At 49.2% G+C, this 14,539-nt stretch overlaps 1 protein-coding gene across 1 annotated transcript in view; it reads left to right on the forward strand.

The window, feature by feature from the left end:
* The window catches only part of UNC45B (unc-45 myosin chaperone B), a 28,744-nt gene extending 14,465 nt beyond the window's left edge, over positions 1-14,279 (forward strand). The window contains exons 14-20 of the mRNA XM_066263377.1: positions 1,577-1,704; positions 2,800-2,866; positions 4,032-4,145; positions 4,509-4,624; positions 5,515-5,632; positions 8,466-8,621; positions 13,627-14,279. Coding sequence (XP_066119474.1) covers positions 1,577-1,704; positions 2,800-2,866; positions 4,032-4,145; positions 4,509-4,624; positions 5,515-5,632; positions 8,466-8,621; positions 13,627-13,887 — 960 coding nt within the window. The 3' untranslated portion in view covers positions 13,888-14,279. The remainder of the gene's footprint in view (positions 1-1,576; positions 1,705-2,799; positions 2,867-4,031; positions 4,146-4,508; positions 4,625-5,514; positions 5,633-8,465; positions 8,622-13,626) is intronic.
* Positions 14,280-14,539: the final 260 nt, after the last annotated feature.

Raw genomic sequence — 14,539 nt, forward strand, 5'->3', positions numbered from 1 at the left:
TTTCCTCTCTGTCTCTCTCTTCCCCTCCCGCAGCCAAGGCTCCATTGGAGCAAAGATGGCCCGGGCGCTGGGCATGGCTCTGTGGCCTCTGCCTCAGGCGCTAGAGTGGCTCTGGTCGCAATATGGCGACGCCCAGGATGGGCAGAGCATCGCCCCCTGGGGGGCAGAGCACCGCCCCTGGTGGGCGTGCCGGGTGGATCCCGGTCGGGCGCATGCGGGAGTCTGTCTGACTGTCTCTCCCTGTTTCCAGCTTCAGAAAAATGAAAAAAAAAAAAAAAAAATGATTGAGTAATATAACTATGTTGCAAAACAAGCAAAATGGTGGGGAGTAAAGAAATTAACCACTTACATCAACATCATCTCCCCCGACCACTCTTGGCATTTGGGTGTGTTACTTTATCTACCAGAGGCTTTTTTCCCCTTCTCTCTATACACCTTTTTCCTTTTGATAGTTATAATCAGAATGCACTTATCATTTGGTATCCAATTTGAGAAATTACGTTATATGTGTTCTTAGGGCTTTGTCATTCTTCAAATTGTTTTCCAAGGCTGGGTAGTATTTCATGCAAGCAAGTGTGTGCAGCATATGCTGCTGCGGTCAAGTTCAAGTGTGGCTTCTGGAGATTACCTGTGACTGCCAATCACTTGCCAGCTACTCTGAGGATTGCCTGTAAAGACTATTCAACTCTAGCGTGGACTTTGGGTTTCCAGCAAAACCCAATGCATTGTTATGTCAGCTCCCAGCCCTTCTCACTCCTGCCCGCACCCCCCTACCCTTCCACCTGCCACATACTCTAATGGAAAACCAACTGCAATCAAAATGAACATGGGTCATCTAGTTCTTTGGATTATCACTCTTTAATTTCACTCCTCTGTGAATGAAGAGCCTTTGGCAATGATTCCCTGGCCGCATCACCTGCTCACGCTCTGTATTGGGAGGGGCAGGGCAAGTCGGAGAAGGAGTTGTTCAGATATTCACAACGGCAGAGCCTGCTGTAATCCCTTGGGCTCTTGTCTGCACAAAGGGAATCTGGAGGAATATACTAGTTTCCCATTACTGTTACAACAAATTGCCACCTACATAACTGCCCCGAATGGCACAAATTTATTATCTCCCAGTTCTGGAGGTCAGAAATCTAAAATCCGTCTCACTGGGTCAAAATGAAGGAATCAGTAGGGCGAACTTCTTCTGGAGGCTCTGAGGGCACGATCTGTTTTCTTGTCTTTTTCAACTTCCTTGGCTTGTGACCCTGAATCACTTCAACCCTTTTCCTCTGCTCTCACATGTCCGACTACTAACTCTGACCCTCCTGCCTCCCTGTTATGAGCCCCTGGTTCTTATATCGGGCTTACCCAGGTAGGGCAGGATTATCTCCCCAGCTCGGGACCCTTACCTCAATCCTATCTGCAAAGTCCCTTGTTCCATGTAAGGTAACATATTCATGAGTTCTGGGCATTAGGACACGGACACCTTTAGGAGCCATTATTCAATGTACCACAAGAAGCCAGAAACGCACCATCTTAGATCTGCTCAGTGCCAAGGGCCCTTCCCCATGGCACCCTTTTGTCTCCCCAGGACAAGAAAGACTTCATAGACATGCGGGTGAAGCGGCTGCTGAAGGCCGGTGTCATCTCTGCACTGACCTGCATGGTGAAAGCGGACAGCGCCATCCTCACCGACCAGACCAAAGAGTTGCTGGCCAGGTGCGGCCGCAGCGGGCTAGGGCTGGGGTGGGAGGGGGCTGGAGACAGGAGGCTGGGCAGGGAGCGAGGTATGGCAGGGAGTAAATGAAAGAATGAGTCACTGGGGGCTTGGAGAGGAGCCTAAGGGGAATTGACATTAAAAAGTGACATAGTGACTGACCTGCGGTGGCGCAGTGGATAGTGTCGACCTGGAACAATGAGGTCACACTTTCGAAACCCTGGGCTTGCCTGGTCAAGGCACGTATGGGAGTTGATGCTTCCTGCTTCTCTCCCCCCACTCTTTCTCTCTCTCTTCGTTGTAAAATGAATAAATAAAGTCTTAAAAAATTAAAAAAAGAAAAGTGACATGGCAGGTCATCACAAGTGAAAGTTTGCATCAGGAGGTCACTCTTCATCTGGTCACCTTGTTCTCAAGTTTTATGAGGCACCTGGTGTTTCAGAGGTGAAAGGCACAGTGTCTGTGCAGCCTGATGGGGAATCAAACAGGCTCACAGTCAGTCACCATACAATGCAACAGGTGCTATGACGGGAGGAAGACAGAGGGCTGGTTGAAGCACAAACAGTGGTACCCAACCAGCCAGCTTGGGTAGGAGGGTGGGCAGCCAGGAAGGCCTCTTGGAGGAGTGACGGTTCAAGGCAGCCTGAAGGAACAAAAAGAGCCACTCACCTGCAGGGGAGGGAAGAGATCCAGATAGAGGGAACAGCATATACAAAGAACCAAGGATGGAAGAAGAATGAGTGGATTTGGGGTTTTCCTGTAATTTGTCTGGAGTAGTGCTAGGTAAGACCAGAGTGGGAGGCAAGGGCGGGGTTGCAGAGGTCCTGGGATGCCTCAGTGTTAAAGTGTTTGTCCTGGCTCGTAGGCAGCAAGTAGCCATTCATTGTCTCCCTCAGTGAGGATGAGTTGGCTCTTTGCAGCCTTGCTCGGTCTCACTTCCTCCTCAGCCTCTCATGTTATTGGGAGCATCTTCCCAAGGTGCACATGCGCACTGGCAGCACTTCCCAGGGCTTCACTGGGTCTGACTGGGGGCCAGCTGATGCCTGGGAAGGAAGGGTGTGCTGGTGCATTAAATGTCCTTTATCTGTACTCTACAGGGTATTCCTGGCACTGTGTGACAACCCAAAGGACCGAGGCACCATTGTGGCTCAAGGTGGTGGCAAGGTAATTGGGCAGGATAAGGTCCTTGCCATCCTAGAAGGTGCTCTACTGGGGCAGAGCACACTTGTGTGCGTGTGTATACATGTGCGCACGCACGTGTGTGCACACACATACACACCCTCTGCCTGGCTCAAGAATAATGTTCCTCTGCTCTAACCCAACCTCCTGGAATATGGTCTGTGCCCATGGCTTCAGTCCAATTTCTGTCTGATTCTCTGATCTTACTGTAGAACCCCATCTATCCTCCTGGCTACTGTGAGGAGGAATGATGTGGGTACGAAGACTGTAGACTTTGCTACAGAAGATTTGCCATTCAGTCCTTGCTCATCCCCTTCTTAGCTGCCTAACCTTGGGCAAACGACTTAATCTCCCTGAGCCACTGTTTCCTTATTTGTAAATGGTGGGGAAAAAAATCACACACCCACTCTGTAGACTGTCACAAGGATTAGAGAAAATATACTTAAAGAATTGGCTCATAGCAGGTACTTAATAAATGGCTGCTGTTTTATTATTTATTTATTTATTTAGTTAGTTAGTTATTTTAGATGAGAGGAGGGGAGATATTGAGGCAGACTCTCACATGTGCCTTTACCAGGATCCTCCTGGCGACCCCATCTAGGGCCAATGCTTGAGTACTGAGCTATTTTTAACACCTGAGGCTGATGCGCTCCAGAGGAGCTATTATCCGGGGCCACACTCGAACCAATTGAGCCACTAGCTGCAGGAGGGGAAGAGGGGAGAAGCAGATGGTCACTTCTCCTGTGTGTCCTGACTGGGAATCAACCAGGGATGTCCATATGCCAGGCCAATGCTCTAGCCCCTGAGCCACTGGCCAGGGTCAAATGGCTGCTGTTCTGATTAGGTTTGACTTAGGCAGAAAGTAAAAAATTAGTGTATTGACTTAATTATTTTTCCAAAAGCCAGATGAATGTATGGATAGTGGGAAGAGTGAGGATGAATCTTTGATGTGCACTGGGAACCAGGAGGAGTGGATTTGTGATTAAACATGTATTTAATTGTTTTCTATAATGCTCAAGAGTTGATTATATCACAGAGTCATCCTGAAGTTCTGATGGGACAGACAGACAGACAGCAGCTGGAGAGGGAGGGTGGAGAGAGAAGCCTCCGGATGTCTGTGACCCAGGAGTGACTGTGTCATTTCTTGCAGGCCTTGATTCCCCTGGCTTTGGAGGGCACAGACGTGGGCAAGGTGAAGGCAGCCCATGCCCTAGCAAAGATCGCTGCTGTTTCCAATCCGGACATCGCCTTCCCAGGGGAGCGGGTGGGTGTCTGGGTGGGTGGGATGGGGCAATGGGAGGAGTCTCCTCTGCTCCTAAGGGACTTTCCTTTGTCACCCTGCTCCTGGCTTGGGAGGGGGCATGGTACTGTCACAGAGAGGACAATCAACCGGAGGGGCCTGGAGTCCAGACTTAGCCCTGCCTGTGACTAACAGGGCTGTCCTCTCGGGAACTCACCTCATCTGCAAAGTAGAGAAGATGACCCTGCCTCTCAGGATCATCGTTAAGGTCAAATCAGACAATGGGTGGACAAGTGCTTTGGAAATTCTAAACCTGGACACCTGTAAATGTCAGGAACTGGGGGATCATGGTGTCCACCTGACCCACTCCTCCCCCCTCCCCCACAGGTCTATGAGGTGGTGCGGCCCCTTGTGAGACTCCTGGACACACAGAGGGACGGGCTCCAGAACTATGAGGCTCTCCTCGGCCTCACCAATCTGTCTGGGCGGAGTGACAGACTCCGGTGAGTGGGGTGTGGAGGGAGCAGGTGTGAAAAGAGGCGTCCCAGGAAGTGTTTGGATAAATTTCACATATAAGATGTGCAAAAACTGCTTTCCTCCAAGGATAGGATCAAAGGCCGTGGGAAGAAACCCAGTGGGAGGGATTTGAATTAGCACTTGGAAAACCATGTGGTGAATGGACAAGCCAAAGGAGACTGTGCAGATATTTCTTCTTCTTCCTGAAGTTGTGAAAAGATACCCAGGAAGATGGCGAAGAGAAAGTGTATTTCTTCTCAGAAGCAGGGCATGGTGGACTTTATTGGGGTGAGATTCTTTTAGTACCAAGTGGCAGAAACCTGAACTCCGACTGGTTTAAGTGTAAAGGGAATTTACTGGCTTGTGTAAATAAAGTCTGGAGTACTTCAGATTCGGGTGCAGCTTGAGGCAGGGGTTACAAAGCTGTCCCCGGGCCTGGTTCTCTGCACCTTTCCTGTCTGTGTTGTCTGGATACTCCGATGGGTGTTCCCCTCTCTCACAGCCACAAGGCTTCCTCTTCACGTCCAGCAGGAAATGGCTTCATCTTCTTCTTGCCTTCATATCCTGCAGGAAGAGAGGGAAAGAGGATTTCTCTCCCCCAGCAATTATACAAGAGCATCTCCAGCTGGGAGACATTTTCATCCTGGAAATCCCCCCCCCCCCCCCCCCCCCCCCCCCCCCCCGGTCCAGAATGCTATGCTATGTCATTTAGTTTATGCCCACTGGTGCCCCTCCTGGAGCTGCAGCAGGATCAACGCCATAGAGACCGTGCCGGCTGAGGGTGTAGGCGGGACACCGCTAGGGCGGAGAAAGGGGCACCTGGGTAGCCAAACACCCCGAATGTTCATGACAGAGAACTCTCTTCCTCCTGCTCTAGGCAGAAGATCTTTAAGGAGAAGGCCTTGCCGGACATCGAGAACTACATGTTTGAGAATCATGACCAGTTGCGACAGGCGGCCACCGAGTGCATGTGTAACATGGTGGTGAACAAGGAGGTGAGGGGCTCATCCTGGGGGCAGGGAGTGATGGAGGCACGGTGAGTCAGACCATGGGCCAGGGCCTGGCGTGGGAGCAGGGACTGTTACAATGGTAGGAAGGTAGCATTTCTGCCAGAGAATACGGAATCTCTGAATCTTTCCTGGATTACAGCACTGAATGAGGCAGAAGTTAGCATTTCTGTGAGTTATTTAGGTCTAACTAATCTCATAGCAAAGCAGGGTGGGAGACCAGGACCTCCTTCAGGCCAAGAAAGGCTAGACCACTTGCATTTATTGAAGCTCCATATATATCAATATATATGGAAGAAATACAAAAACAGTTACAGCTTTAGAATATTTGAAATGTTAACATGAACGAACTGCCACTGTTTCCATAGAAACTGCATTGCACTACAACTGTGCTCTTCACAGAATAGTCACAGAATTTATAACAGTAGAATGAGTTCAGAACATGTCAATGGCCTCAGGGTTCAATGATAGGACACATTGTAATCATATGATGAATGCATGCCTTCTCCTTTTCATCCTGCCAGAGTATTTTGCTGTGCCTGTAGGCAGATCAGCATCAGAGGTAATAGAAGGTGTAAATCTGAGGTTCCTCATGAATGAAGTAGCCAGGCCAAGTGGCCCTCCTGAGCATTCAGGGAGAGCCTAGTGTGAGACTCACTATTTCTCCTCAACTTAAGTCCTGGATCTTCTCACTGATGTAGGAAGGAAACTTGACCCATAAAAACCTGTTAAAGTAAAAAGATATAAAGCTACCATGTCTGACCAGGCGGTGGCACAGTGGATAGAACACGGACTGGGATGCAGAGGACCCAAGTTTGAAACCCTGAGGTCACCAGCTTGAGCGCGGGCTCATCTGGTTTGAGTGAGGGCTCATCAGCTTGAGAGCAGGGTCACTGGCTTGAGCGTAGGATCACAGACATGACCCCATCCATGGTCGCTGACTTGAGCCCAAGGTTGCTGGTTTGAAGCCCAAGGTCACTGACTTGAGCTCAAGGTTGCTGGCTTGAGCAAGGGGTCACTTGTTCTGCTGTAGCTCCCTGGTCAAGGCACATATGAGAAAGTAATTAATGAACAACTAAAGGAGCCGCAACAAAAAAATTGATACTTCTCATATCTCCCCCATCCTGTCTGTCTGTCCCTCTCTCTGTCTCTCTCTCTCTGTCTTTGTCACAAAAAAAATAAAGAAAATAAAAGAAAACAAGAGATATAAAGCTACCAGGACACACCAGGGAGCTAACCTAAAGCTGGGCTGGGGGCCTGGCAGCTATGTAGGAGAAGAGAGTGTGCCTACGGGAAGGGGAGGAGAGAAACAATGGGAAGGGGCAGCAGCTTTAACAGCTGCTTCAACAACCAAAATCAAAATACAGTATACGGTGGTCTTGGCCCTGGCTGGTTGGCTCAGCATTAGAGCATCGATCCGGCGTGTGGAAGTCCTGGGTTCGATTCCTGGTCAGGGCACACAGGAGAGGTGACCATTTGCTTCTCAGCCCCTCCCTCTTCTCTCTCTGTCTCTGTCTCTCTCCCTCTCCTGCAGCCATGGCTCGAATGGTTCGAGCAGGTTGGCCCTGGGTGATGAGGATGGCTCCATGGTCTAGCCTCAGGGGCTAAAATAGCTTGTTTGCCTAGCTATGGAGCAGCGGCCCTAGTGGGCAGATCATTGCCCTGTAGGGGGCTTGCTGGGTGGATCCCAGTTGGGGTGCATGCAGGAGTCTGTCTCTCTGCCTCCCTGCCACCCCATATGGTAGTCTCAACAGGATAGTTCATTTCTTACTCACATTTGGATCAGGTAGTCACTTCTAAGCAGTGACTTAGGGATCCAGGCTTCTTTAATCAAGAACTGTCTTCCCCTCTGCCACCTTGGGAGTGATGTCTATTAAGATGGTGAATGGAGAGAGAGACCATGGGAGAGGCACCTGTGGTACTCTATCTACCATGGTAGCCTGGAAGTGACACGTATCACTTCCACTCATGTTCATTGCTGAGAACTAGTTATGACCACATCTAGGTGCAAGGGTTTGGTGAACATACTCCACTTGGGACAGCTGCTTCCCGTTCACAAGTGTGCCCCACGAGAGGACCACACTGACCATCTCTGCCATAGTCTCCCTTCTGAGGACTACTGATCCAGCTTCAGGGAGGCACAGTAGAGGCTCATAATCTGGGAAGCTGTGATCTTTGACTCTTTTTGGAGCTCCACTTCTAGGAAATCTGACCCAACAAAATGCCCTTAAACTTGACCAACGAGCTAGTGCTGTAGAGCAGAGGGGTTGGCCCCGGGCCCCAGGAGGATCCTCTCCTGCTTTTGGATCCTTGGAAAATCTCATCTCTTACCTGATAGAGACAGTACGACAGCTCTTTAATACCAATTAATCTACCCAACCATCCCCTGCTCTTGCCAAGCCCTTATGCCTTTAGGGACTGCAAAGTCACTTCAGGGCTGAACCTGAAGAGCAGTCTGTTGTGAGAAAAACAGTCCAGGCTTCCGCAAAGGGAAGTGAGACACAGCTCTTCAGGCAACATCTACCTTGAGGAGTCTGTGTCTTCCTCCTTCCCTGGTGGATAGCCGAATGCAAACAGAGGTGGTGGAACACCCAGTCTGGGAAATCCCTTCTTTTCTTTAACCTTTTAGCTAGAGAAGATTGTAGCCCCTTTATCCAGCTAATCAAGGAAGACTTCCTGAGGGAGGTGGCATGGATGAGCTGCTCAAAGGGAATCTCTGAGAGATCCTGGGTCAGAGAACGTGGCTTCAGGCGCATCTTTCTCTCCCCAGGCTGCTCAGGTGGAGACATTTTTCTCTGAGCCATGCACCTTCCTCCCATAGGTACAGGAGCGGTTCTTGGCTGATGGGAATGACCGGCTGAAGTTGATGGTACTGCTCTGCGGGGAGGATGATGACAAGGTGCAGAATGCAGCTGCAGGGGCCCTGGCCATGCTGACAGCAGCACATAAGAAACTGTGCCTCAAGATGACCCAAGTGGTGAGAGTGTGCCCCGGGGGCCGTAAGTGAGGGTGGGCTCTAGGCGGTGGTGAGATTCAAATAATTTAACAACCGGTTCTCTGCCCTAATGGTCCTTTAAAGAATAAAAAAAGATATACTGAAAGGTAGTTTATTACCTCATGCATTTAATACTTACATAAGAACAATAAAAGAGCCTGACCAGGCGGTGGTGCAGTAGATAGAGCGTCGGATTAAGATGAGGAAGACCCAGGTTCGAGACCCCGAGATCGCCAGTTTGAGCGCGGGCTCATCTGGTTTGAGCAAAGCTCACCAGCTTGGACCCAGGGTTGCTGGCTCGAGCAAGGGGTTACTCGGTCTGTTGTAGCCCCATGGTCAAGGCACATATGAGAAAGCAATCAATGAACAACTAGGGTGTCACAACGAAAAACTGATGATTGATGCGTCTCATCTCTCATCGTTCCCGTCTGTCTGTCCCTATCTATCCCTCTCTCTGACTTTCTCTGTCTCTGTAAAAAAAAAAAAAAAAAAAAAAAAAAAAAAAAGAGGTACGCTAACTAGATTGTAAGAGTTTTGAAATATTAGTGAAAAGATATTAAATAATACCTGACAAAAAACAATACAAGCTGTCACCCCCTGGTTGTTTGGCACTTTTTCTTTTTACGTTATATGTTTGTTTACTAAAGTAACAAACGCGAGGGAATTAAAATGTAGTATTTCATCAAAGGTACAATGAGGTTTATGAAATGAATAAGTAAATATTACAAGCATAGTTCTGTCAGATTTTTTTCACCTATGGATGCAGTGAACATTACTACAGGCGCTTAGAGTATGCTGTTGCACAGATGAATGTTAAAAAAGAGTAAGGAATGTAAATTTGTGATTTCCACATTGGGCGGCTACCCAGGTGCCCACCTTAGAGAGAACCCTGATTACAAGTGCCATTTTTGTTTGTTTGTTTTTTCATTTTTTCAAAGCTGGAAACGGGGAGACAGTCAGACAGACTCCCGCATGCGCCCGACCGGGATCCACTCAGTATGCCCACTGGGGGCGATGCTCTGCCTCTCTGGGGCGTCACTCTGTTGCATCCCGAGCCATTCTAGCGCCTGAGGCAGAGGCCACAGAGCCATCCTCAGTGCCCGGGCCATCTTTGCTCCAGTGGAGCCTCGGCTGTGGGAGGGGAAGAGAGAGACAGAGAGGAAGGAGAGGAGGAGGGGTGGAGAAGCAGATGGGCGCTTCTCCTGTGTGCCCTGGCTGGGAATCGAACCTGGGACTCCTGCACGCCAGGCCAACGCTCTACCACTGAGCCAACCGGCCAGGGCCATACAAGTGCCATTTTAACAACCGGTTCGTCAAACTCAACAAAAGATTAGGTATTCATTCTGCCGAATCGGTGTACACCGGCTGAATCCCACCACTGGCTCTAGGGGATCTCTCCTCACCCAGACTACACTACCCTGTATGATCCCTGTGGGAAGGCCCGTCTCCATGGTAACTACTCTCAGCTCCCTTGTTCCTACCACCTAAGGAGAGGAGACTCTAGTCTATACCCTTCTGCCCCTTATTTTATTTTATTTTATTTTATTTTATTTGTATTTTTCTGAAGCTGGAAACGGGGAGAGACAGTCAGACAGACTCCCGCATGCGCCCGACCGGGATCCACCCGGCACGCCCACCAGGGGGCGACGCTCTGCCCACCAGGGGGCGATGCTCTGCCCCTCCAGGGCGTTGCTCTGTTGCGACCAGAGCCACTCTAGCACCTGGGGCAGAGGCCAAGGAGTCATCCCCAGCGTCCGGGCCATCTTTGCTCCAATGGAGCCTTGGCTGCGGGAGGGGAAGAGAGAGACAGAGAGGAAGGAGAGGGGGAGGGGTGGAGAAGCAGATGGGCGCTTCTCCTGTGTGCCCTGGCCGAGAATCGAACTAGGGACTTCTGCACGCCAGGCCGATGCTCTACCACTGAGCCAACTGGCCAGGGCCTGCCCTTTATATTTATTATTTGAATTTTCCAATTCAAATCTCTTCCACTATAGTTTCACCATTGACTTTGAAGACTAAGTACTGCTGTGGAGCCTCGAGCTCCCCAGGAGAAGCATGGCCCTGGGTGGGGCACAAAGGGGAGCTCTCTAAAGTGGACACAGTGTTCAGCTCCTTTGGTGGCACTGTGGCCATCTTAGCAGGGTATAATGAAAGAGATATTTACACAGTCACAAACATGGGGGTGCAAAATGAAACTTTATTTTACTAAACTGAACTTAGTTTGTGGCCATCATTTCCACTGATGGAGAAAAATGTAAACATCTCAATTCAAATGTACCCAAGTCTGCATCATTAAAGGCGGGTTCAGTTAAGGTGTGTGTGTGTGTGTGTGTGTGTGTGTGTGAGTGATCTCTGAGGTCCACAGTGCTTATGCTGTCCTGGCACCAGGGCAGTGGTGTCTCTGCTTGGTCCTTGGGCTTTAGCACTTTCCCTAAGGCAAGCTTCTCAAAATTGGATGGTGTGTAAGAGTCACCTGGAAGGCTGGTTAAAATACTTTCCCCAGAAAAGTATTTTAATACTTTTTAATATATATATATGATATATATACTTTTTTTTTTTTGTATTTTTGTATTTTTCTGAAGCTGGAAACGGGGAGAGACAGTCAGACAGACTCCCGCATGCGCCCGACCGGGATCCACCCGGCACGCCCACCAGGGGGCGACGCTCTGCCCACCAGGGGGCGATGCTCTGCCCCTCCAGGGCGTCGCTCTGCCACGACCAGAGCCACTCTAGTGCCTGGGGCAGAGGCCAAGGAGCCATCCCCAGCGTCCGGGCCATCTTTTGCTCCAATGGAACCTTGGCTGCGGGAGGGGTAGAGAGAGACAGAGAGGAAGGAGGGGGGGCGGGGGTGGAGGAGCAAATGGGCGCTTCTCCTATGTGCCCTGGCCGGGAGTCGAACCCGGATCCCCCGCACTCCAGGCCGACGCTCTACTGCTGAGCCAACCGGCCAGGGCTGATATATATACTTTTTAAAAGATTTTATTTATTGATTTTTAGAGAGAAGAGAGATAGAGAGAAAGGGTGGGGGCAAAGCATCAACTCATAGTTGCTTCTCATATGTGCCTTGACCAGGCAAGCCCAGGGCTTCAAACTGGCAACCTCAGCATTCCAGGTCATGGCTCTATCCACTGTACCACCGCAGGTCAGGCTCCCCAGATATTTTGATTCAGTATCAGGGGTGGGGTGTTTCCAGCCTGCTCTGAAACTGTTGTCCTAAGCAGTTCTCTGTTGAACTAACTAGTCACACAACTCCTATCAACAGTCCCCCACAAGGCACTCTGTGACTCTTTCACTTACTGGCCTCCAGAGCTTGCTCTAAGAATTTATATCCACGAAGTCATCCCATCCTCCCCAAAAAACTTGTGCAGTAGGTGTGATTATTATTATTCCTATTTTACTGGTGAGGAAACTGAGTATAGAAAAGTAGCTCAAGGCCACACAGCTAGTTAGTTGAGAAAGGATTTGGGATCCTTTAAAATTGCGGATCCACTCCTGGCCACTTTCTCCTTCTTCCCGAGGGGCTCAGAAATATTGGCTACAGTCCTGTACCCACAATGGCATCCTGCAGACTCTGTGAAGCTGGCCAGACCTGTCTTTTGTACAACCCTGGAGCCATGCTGGATGCTGGATCTCTCTGTAGTCTTACACCTGCTGGGATACACCCTAGGGAGCCAGGAAACTGATCTTCCCACTGGAGTCCTATCCCAATAGGATCATCACACTCCCTTTAGCCCCCAGTAACTCATCCCAGGGAACGATAGACATTGGACCCATTATCAGCTACCCATCAGCACTAAATCTTCCCTGAACCCTACCACAAACTATCCGAACTTTCATCTCCTTTCTTTGTGGTAGGAGACTCGGTGACGAGTTTACAAAAATCTCCTAGATGCTAAGAAGCCAATAATTTGCCTTTTCTTCCCTTCTGTCTTCTCCCCCTCTGAGAGCAGTGCATGTGGAAAGCTATTCCCATTGGCTAAGGGTAATGGGTACAAGGAAGCAAAGAGGAAATCTTTGGATTAGCATCTGAAATCATCATCCTTCTCCACTTTTATTGGTTGGGTTTTCACTATGCTCCAATTCCCATGTAAGCTCTTCCCATGTATTATCTTACTAAATCATCACAATGTTAAGAGATAAGCATAGCAGATAGTAGACAAGGCTCCTGAGGCTTGCAGAGGTTAAATAACTTAGCCAAGGTTATATAATTGGTAAGTGGCTAAGCAGGGACCCGAACACTGGTCTTTCTGACTCCAAGACCCATGCTGATAATTATTTTACTCTGCTGCCCATGTGTGTCTGTTGAATGATTAAGAGTCAAGCCTCCTGGTTCTACCCTCAGCTCCTTCTCTGTCTCCTGGGGTGATCAGAGTGGTGCAGAGGCCTGTCTTCCCTGTGCACAGTGGTTGGGCTGCTTTGCACCAAAGAATGGAACAGAGAAAGGGAGGAGGGGCGGAGGAGAGGATACACTCCAACTCCAGTGCTGGTCCCAGTTGAAGTCAGGGCTGGTGGCGTACATACCTAGGGCTCGTGTCTCAGGGGCACCTGGGTGAGCAGGAACAGGCATTGACCATTCTGCTCAGGCATGCGGTGAGCCTGTTCCTTTGCTTAAGATGCTTAAAAAATAAATGGATAAATAGATGTTTATTTTCTACTATTTCCAGATAAGTGACCACAGATAGCTAAATTACTTCTCTTTCTTGGACCTCAGTCCCTCTACTTGTAAAATGAAAGGAATTGGATTATTTCAAGTTCTTTGTAGTTCTCCAATTCCTGCCCTGGCTCTGGTAAGGTGGGCACCCAGTTAGTCCCAAGGAGGACAAGTAGGCATAGGCTGAGTTCCATACACACATAACCAAATACGTGTTTGCCCTTTCAGAGCCCAGAATTTGGGCCTGGCTAATGCTTCTATTTATCTTGTCCAAACTCTCCTCTCTCTGTCCATCCACTGATTCCTTCAATCCTTCGTTATCCACCTTCCCCTCTCCAGACAACTCAGTGGTTGGAGATCCTACAGAGGCTTTGCCTGCACGACCGGCTGTCAGTCCAACACCGGGGCCTGGTCATTGCCTACAACCTGCTGGAGGCTGATGCTGAGCTAGCCAAGAAGCTGGTGGAGAGTGAGTTGCTGGAGATCCTGACTATGGTGGGCAAACAGGAACCGGATGAGAAGAAGGCAGCAGTGATTCAGATAGCACGGGACTGTCTCATCAAGTGCATGGATTATGGCTTCATTAAACCAGTGTCTTAGACAGGAGTCCACAGGGATGCTGGAACTGATCCTGGACTGTGCAGAGACCTGAGCCGGGAACTCCTGGAGTGTTGGTTCAGCTAGGGATCATAGCAGTGACAGTGAAGCCATATAAAAAAAATACTCATTTTCCCTGCGTTGTGAAGCATCCCCTTTGCCCAAAGTCTGTCTGTTTCATTGGCTCTCTTGCTCACTGTCTCCATATGTCTGTCATGTTCTAGAAATTCCTAGAATAATTTTTATCCATAATTTGGAAGACAGGTTGGATAAGTCTTTCTGTACCCATTCCAAAGACCAGGAGAATGCACTGAAGTTCTTTATACTTTGGAAAATGAATTGGGTGGTGAGGTAGGATTTCATACATGTGTGAACATAAAGTTAGTGCTATTGTATCTGGATGTTGAGCTGTGCTGGTTTTCGTACTCTCTCTCCCATACTGTCTGAAGAAGGCTGCCTAGAACTGCATGTTTCTGTGCCGTGCCCTGTGCCAGCCCGTATCATATCCCATCACTCAGCTGTGATGGGAATGCAGTTCATGTTCAATAGTGTGACCTGATTTTTGCAATTATCTTGGAGAAGTCTTCCAAGCAAGATGACCATAATGAATATAAACAAGATCAACTCAAAGTACTTGAAGAAAAAAAAAATCATT

Source organism: Saccopteryx bilineata, chromosome 2 (genome assembly GCF_036850765.1).
Source record: "Saccopteryx bilineata isolate mSacBil1 chromosome 2, mSacBil1_pri_phased_curated, whole genome shotgun sequence".
Classification (NCBI taxonomy): domain Eukaryota; kingdom Metazoa; phylum Chordata; class Mammalia; order Chiroptera; family Emballonuridae; genus Saccopteryx; species Saccopteryx bilineata.